The 7,197-nt window shown below is 33.1% G+C and overlaps 2 protein-coding genes across 3 annotated transcripts in view; one reads left to right on the forward strand and one right to left on the reverse strand.

The window, feature by feature from the left end:
* The window catches only part of LOC108779785 (UPF0536 protein C12orf66 homolog), a 31,968-nt gene extending 26,590 nt beyond the window's left edge, over window positions 1-5,378 (reverse strand). Inside the window, exons 1-5 of one of the 2 annotated variants that reach the window (XM_018547291.1) lie at window positions 5,249-5,378; window positions 5,003-5,149; window positions 4,122-4,273; window positions 3,918-4,058; window positions 3,678-3,816 (exon numbers count right to left, since the gene is read on the reverse strand). In XM_018547291.1, the coding sequence (XP_018402793.1) occupies window positions 3,678-3,816; window positions 3,918-4,058; window positions 4,122-4,273; window positions 5,003-5,149; window positions 5,249-5,329 (660 nt within the window). In that variant the 5' untranslated portion in view covers window positions 5,330-5,378. Of the gene's footprint in view, window positions 1-3,677; window positions 3,817-3,917; window positions 4,059-4,121; window positions 4,274-5,002; window positions 5,167-5,248 lie in introns of both variants that reach the window. The other variant, XM_018547292.1, reaches the window with a different exon arrangement.
* A 175-nt stretch (window positions 5,379-5,553) lies between these two features.
* Window positions 5,554-6,442, forward strand: LOC108779787 (52 kDa repressor of the inhibitor of the protein kinase). The gene is made up of 2 exons (XM_018547295.1): window positions 5,554-6,001; window positions 6,257-6,442. The coding sequence occupies exons 1-2, from the start codon at window positions 5,898-5,900 to the stop codon at window positions 6,423-6,425; spliced, it is 273 nt and encodes a 90-aa protein (XP_018402797.1). The 5' UTR covers window positions 5,554-5,897; the 3' UTR covers window positions 6,426-6,442.
* The last annotated feature ends 755 nt before the right edge of the window (window positions 6,443-7,197 follow it).

Below are 7,197 nucleotides of genomic sequence, written 5' to 3' on the forward strand. Positions count from 1 at the left end.
TTTTCTGTATGTATGTACACGGGCATGTACACGCTTTAGAGCGAACTAAATTGAGTTCTCAAAAAGATTTCGATCATTTCCCGATTTTCGCAGTCAAAATATTAATTTCTGAAGCGCCGAATATTAGCTATCGCGATAGATAGCCGCGCGAAGAGTGGGGATGGTTGGCAAGCGCTCCGCCGCCCGTGCCGCGCACACCGCCGCTAGCCCCCAAACGTCCGCTTCCCGCGGCCCGCGCACCCATCGCGGCGTTCTGTAGGCGTTACACTCAATGGTGTGGTAGGCCGGACGGACGCGCGTATTTGCCAATCTTTAAAAATTAATATCTCGTTAACTATTGCTGCAATCCCAAAATGGTACAGGACTTTTCGACTCAGTATAGTCTGTTCTACCCACCTGTGAAATATTTGGCGGTTATTCTCGCCCACCCTGTATATACATTTCTTTTCTGTTGTCCGCGCTCGTTTGTATATATATATATTTTTTCTGTTACCCGCGCTCGTTTATTTTCTTCGCTGTATTATTGTAAGTCGCGTCCGTTAATTATATATTCCTATATGTTATTTTTCTCTTCGATTATTATAATTTCCGTATCATCTAGCTTGTCTTAATAAACTATGTTTCTTGTCTAACTATTACTTTCGCATTAGTATTTTCTTTACCGATTTCCGACGCTTCACATAATTTTCCGCCGCCCCGTTCCGACGCGAATACTCCTCCAGCCGAACCTTTTTTATACGACACGCAAATCTTTCCGACGAGCTAGTCCGAGTATAAAAAGCAGGTAGTTACAAAGATATAAAGGTCACCTCCACTTTTTTAAATGGAATTATGTAATTTTTTTTAGATAAGGTGATTCCTCTAATTATTTTGCATATAAAAGTATTAAGGTAGAGATAACACATAGTTGCTCTAAAAAAATATGTATACAAAATGGATAATTTTTTAAATACGCAACTATGTGTTTTTTTTACACCATTTGATTTATCTCATTATTCTGTTCACAAAAGTATTAAGGTGCGATAATCAAAAAGTCAACAGTTTACGAGTTATTTAACATTTTGTATCAATATGTATCGAAATAAAGTGTAAAATATCTCGAAAATTATTGGTTTTTTGGTATCTCTACCTTAATACTTTTATATGCAAAATAATTAGAGGAATCACCTTATCTAAAAAAAATTACATAATTCCATTTAAAAAAGTGGAGGTGACCTTCATATCTTTTTAGCGCCTCCACCAAAAAAACAATTATTGACATCACATTATGTGCCCCTCGAAACCAAGCAACTTTTGTTTGACACTTTTTCTTCTATTGTCAAAAACGAGCGAGTTATTCAGGTGACCTGTTTTAAATGCCCCTCCCTGTATACATAGACCGAGCATTCCCATGCTTTTCAGTGGGGGTTGAAGCCGGAAATTGACAGTTTAAGTAGACCCGTGTTATCTCACTTTATCTCGCGGTATATTCAGCTATATTCTTTCCTTCTTGTATCGTTGGTCTACATTTTCTGACTAGTGTTGTCAAGAGCACATAACCTTTCTCATATTATTATTGATTCCGTGAATCCCAGAGAGAAACACGAAAATGACGAAAAAAATGTTGTTCACTGAGCAAATTTAGAAAAATGTTATATAAATGATGCCTAAGTTAATTGGTTAGGTTAGGTTGAGATAAATGTATCACTCGATTATATTAATATAAATTTTACTATTATTAGTTAAGTATAATTAGGTTTGTATAATAATTATTTGAATAAATTTGATATATTTTCAACATTATTTCAAAATAAAATAATTTTATCTCATATGGTTATGATCGCACTTTCTGACCTGTTTATTTACACTTGCGACTGTCAAGAGTGCTTCTCTTTCTCTTTCAAAATAGAAAGAGATGCAACGGGTCTAGTTAAACTGCCAACTTCCGGCTTCAAGCTAAGAACAGAATGCTCGGTCTATGTATATGTCGTTGGTAGGAACCAATTTTTTTCTATTTTCAGGCGAAAACAGATAATATTATAAATCTTATTTGGACCGTGAGAGTTTCAAACTAAATACCGATGAGGATAAGCCATTTACGCTGTATTTTGGATGCTTCTAATATAATTTCAAGCTGTATCTTGGATGCTTCTAATATAATTTCGTGTGAACTTATATACTACATATGTAGATCCTTAAACACGCGCCAAAATTTTTTTAAACTTACAAAAAAAATGCAAACTAATAAATTACCGCAATACTATCACGAGTTAAATTAATTAACAATTTCTGATGCTCATTGCATCTTGGATCTTAAAAATATGTTGAATAACATATTAAAATCTATGAATGACATATTAAAAATCCGAAAATAATTTAATTACATTGCGAAAAATATCAGAGTTGCCACAAGTCAGGAAAATGTCAGAGAATGTAAAAATGCGTCAATGAAGTCAGGAAAAATCAGGGATTTAGCATATTTGTCAGGAAAAATAAAATAGCTGTAAAGAAATTTATTTATATCACGGCGCTACAATTGATAAAAGTCATTGATAAAATCATTCCGCTTCGTTCTTCAAGCCAACTTGCCGGATAATTCTTTACCTTTATGATTTGCCGTGATCTTGCGGTGCTAGTGAACTATTGCCTTGTGCGTATATAATATGAACTACCTCTTTTTTTTTTAAATTCAATTCCTCAAAAATATCTGCATCTATGTTAAATTACTGGATCAACAGAATATTTAACATTTTCCATATTACAATAAAAATACAAGAAACATTGCAAAATATGTATTATTTAAAGTCAGGAAAAATTTCAAAATTTTATCAGTAAATCAGGGAAATGTCAGGAAATTTTATGATTAAATATTTGTGGCAACCCTGAATATTACCTCGGCCAGGAGTCGAACCCGGTTGAAAAATAACTTGCAGGCAAGATCATCCCGCATGGGAGTAAATAAGATGCCGCAAGATCACCCAGCAGATCTCTCACAGATAGAGTGATCTCCTACAGAGCTAATGAACTCTGCAATGAATATCACACCAGTGGTATTCTGTCGTCATCCTGCCGTGACGATGCTAAAAGAATTAGCCTGGTCCTACAAACACTCCGGTTTCGGAGAAACCGCTCGACGAAGAGTTCTCTCTACTCCCATGACAACTAGTACCCATAGCCCTCTCCAAGGATCCTCGACAGAGACGGGCGGCCACGAGATTTGTCGCATCTCAGACGGACCTCCACCCCGGGTCTCCTAGATAGCCGCTACCAAAGGTAGGGCAGATCAGCCCGTTGCCGGAGACGTTTCGAAAGCACCCATGAATGCCAGGGCATCGCAAGAGAAAGGAGGAGATCCAAGGAAAAAGTAGAGGTTGCACGAACTCTTCGGTACCGACTCCTCGGAGAAGTAACACACACACACACTTACGCCCGCACAACACATCACACACAGGTGCCGGCACCCTAAGAGTTCTTTCACATATAAGCTGACTGTACAGCACATTTAACTAATTACACACTCTCATGTCTTATATACAGTATAGAGCTGAATAAAGAGCCATTTGTATAATTGGTTCGATTATTTGTGGACTTCATTGTATTTTCAGATCCAGTATCCCAGTTTGAAACTCTCAAAGATCCAAATAAGATTTGATATAAAATATTGTACTTTTATGCTTTCTTCTTTATATATTGCTAACCTCCTTGCTCTGCAAAGTTCTTTCCCAAGCTGACATTCGTGTTTGCGCTCCGTAAAGTGCCATCAGAGTCGGTAAAAATCTCCAGTTTTGAACTTCCACTTGTGCTTTCATTAATTGTACTAGTATTTCACATTCTAATCTGAACAACGAGGATTATTAGTTTTTAACATACATCAAAATTTATAACTCATATTATTAAAATTATATTTTACTATAGTAACATTATAAGAGGATACACACGTTAAACTTGTCTTGATAGCAGTTAATGCCAAATGAGAACAGGATAACAAATAGCACTTTACTATTCCTTCTATACATTGCAGTAATTCTTGATGCTTCATAACTTTGTTATTTACACTCATATTGTACATTCTTTCGTAGCTATAATGCAATAATTACCAATATAACATTAGAAACAAAAGGCTGAAATATTAATATACTGACAAATCTATCAGCTGGATTCTTGCCGTGATGAATTGGCAGAGCTGACTAGAAACATTTGCAACTGTTGCACCAATTAAATTTGTCCCTTTAGTCATTTCCTCTAATCTTTTCAAATCAGACTTCAGTGATTCATAGACAGTCTTTAAAGAATTCTGTAAATAATAGTAAATTAAATAATCATTGTAATGATTCTCATATAAGAATTCACAAACCAATAGAAGATACCGATTCTTACTACATTAATAAAAAACAATTTTTTTCATTACATATGTTCAAGGAACAGTTAATCACAAATTAAAATTTATAGATATATTTATTAGATATCCAGTACATAACGTCAGACTGTTCAAAAATTTATCTTCGATATACAATAATCTACAACAATTTTAGGTTAGATAAAAATGAAAAAAATAATAAGTAATAAATCATACATCTGAGGAGGGCCAAAACCCGAGGCCAAAACATGTCATGATTTATATATTATTCAACGCTTTACATAATCTTATTAATGATTAATTTTTTGTGTTAATTTTTATATATTTTTTTATATATATAGTAATTTTTTTATATATATAGTAATTTTTTTATATATATGTCAATACATTAGCGTTGTTTCAAATTTTTAATTTTGAATGTTTGACTCTTATTAACCTTGTACCTATATTTATTATATTTGTAATAAATCATGATAATTATATAATAAATTAATATTTCAAAGTTATTAATATTTTTTCAGATAATTATTTTCTTTTGAAACATAGTGCATATACTTGCTTGAAACAATTATTCCATATAAAGATAATGGACATTTAATCAGAAATCAAAGAATAAGACTGAAATAATCATTGACTGAAGCATTTTCTTTGTTGTTAAATACATACATCCTTCCTAAGAAAACCTTTATTTTTAGTGTTGAGGAAACCTAAATCCGCATATGAACGTTCAGCAACAGCTATTTGTGGTAAATGCATCAGAAGCATTCCCCATGGACCCATTTGCATCTGCTTACACGATTCTCTTTCTTTCTCCTGAATTAAATTTATATCTTTTTCAGATAGAAAAATACAACTGCATTTATATGTACTTATTTATATTAATATACATATAACAGAATTAGATTCCCTTACAACTGTTTCTTTAGCCTTGTCGGAGCATAATTGAGCGACTTGTGTAAAAAAAGCGTTAAGAAACTCATCCTCGTGATCCATCCTTTATTTTTGTTTGCAGCATATGCGGATAAACAACGAACAATGCGACTATTGCCGTCATACTGACGAGGTTATGTCACAGTATATACAGTAGCGCAACTCTCCTGATTTTGTGAAGCCTAAAATGAAGTGCGCATGCGCGGCCTAGAGTCCTAGATATCTAGGACTCTAGCGCGGCCGAGGCGCGTAACCAATTAGGGCATTGTATTCTATCTCACTTCTTCTTTCTATTGTCGGTGTCTGTCAGTCCCATTGAAATGTCCATATAAGGCATTTAAAGGACCATTTGACGGAAAGTGGCGGGAACGCGACGAATTTTATGTGAGAAACAGTGAGAATAGTGCTACGTGTGATAAAGTGATAAGTGATACGTGTTTAATTTTAATAATTATTCAGTGTATTCAGACGTGTTTAAGAAAGTGTAAAAAAACAGAGAACGTAGACCGAGTTAGCTTTACGGAGAATAGGTTATCTGTACAAAAATAGTACAGATTTCAAATTCTCTTGAAGCACTTTGATCTTAGCTTTCTGTTACAGATATTTGGAGAGATTTTAAAAGGCGAAAAAAATGTGTGCTCAAAAATCAAGCGGATGGTGTGTCGTAAAGGAGGACTGTAATAAAAATATTGTGGAAAAACGACACTTTTTTCGGTTTCCAAAGGAACATGACAGGTACAACTTTTTATTTCATTTATTTTCTAAAACACATACGAATTTATTGTATATTATGCTATATATTAACATATGTATATTTGGAATATTCAATATTTTTTAATTTCTGTATACAACACATATATATATACCATAACATATATATAACATATATATAACATATATATATGTATATGTGTAGATATATATATCTATTATTTTTTTATCTATATTTTATTTGTATTTACAATAACCAATATAATAATATTTATATAGATGGTTGCAATGGATACGTGCGTGTGAAAGATTAGATTTAGAAGCAAGTGGAGCAGAATATGCCCATCGCATTTATAGATTGTGCCACTTACATTTTGAAGAAAAGTGGTACAATATAAGCAAGAGTAGAGCTATTCTTCATCCGGATGCAGTACCAACAAAATTATGAGAGAGAGAGAGAGAGAGAGAGAGAGAATATTCTTGCATTTCCTAATATCTGCGGTTACTATATTCAATATGAAAAAAATATAATAAATATAAGTAATTTTATTCGAGCCATATGATATTTCAAAATATGAAATACCACATTAATTATATATCCAAACAAAACAAGTCATCATTGTATCAAAATGATGTTAAAATTGTTCCAAAATGATCATTAAAAGTCATTTTTCAATCATTCTAATGTCATTTTGACTTTATTGTGACTTTCTGTTCTAATTGCGTATATATTATATTGTATACACAAGATATATGCTATACATACAATATTGCTGTACAATTAGTTAATAATAATATATTTTGTGGGTATATTTAATTGCAAAATATAGTGTTATAAAATAAATGTGCATTATATATGTTTAATTTTTATTTTATTTTCTCTTTCAAATGCGTCTCGTTTTTCACTGTGAGTATTAAATATCTATATAGTGTAAACGAGAACTATAGATTTCTGTATTCGCTGTGAATAATGAAATAAATTAAGATAATTTTATAAAAGTTACTTGTTAGTACGCGTATTCAAATGTGCAAATTAGGTTAGGACATTGCTAGAACATAAATTAGAAAGAGAGAAAAGGTTATAAACAGAGAGCAGAAGTGAGATAGAATACAGTGCCCTGATTGGTTACGCGCCTCGGCCGCGCATGCGCACTCCATTTTAGGCTTCACTAACATCAAAGGTGCCGACAGAGAGTTGCGCTACTGTATATACTGTGGTT

The sequence above is a fragment of the Cyphomyrmex costatus genome, unplaced genomic scaffold (assembly GCF_001594065.2).
Source record: "Cyphomyrmex costatus isolate MS0001 unplaced genomic scaffold, Ccosl1.0 scaffold615, whole genome shotgun sequence".
Taxonomy (NCBI): domain Eukaryota; kingdom Metazoa; phylum Arthropoda; class Insecta; order Hymenoptera; family Formicidae; genus Cyphomyrmex; species Cyphomyrmex costatus.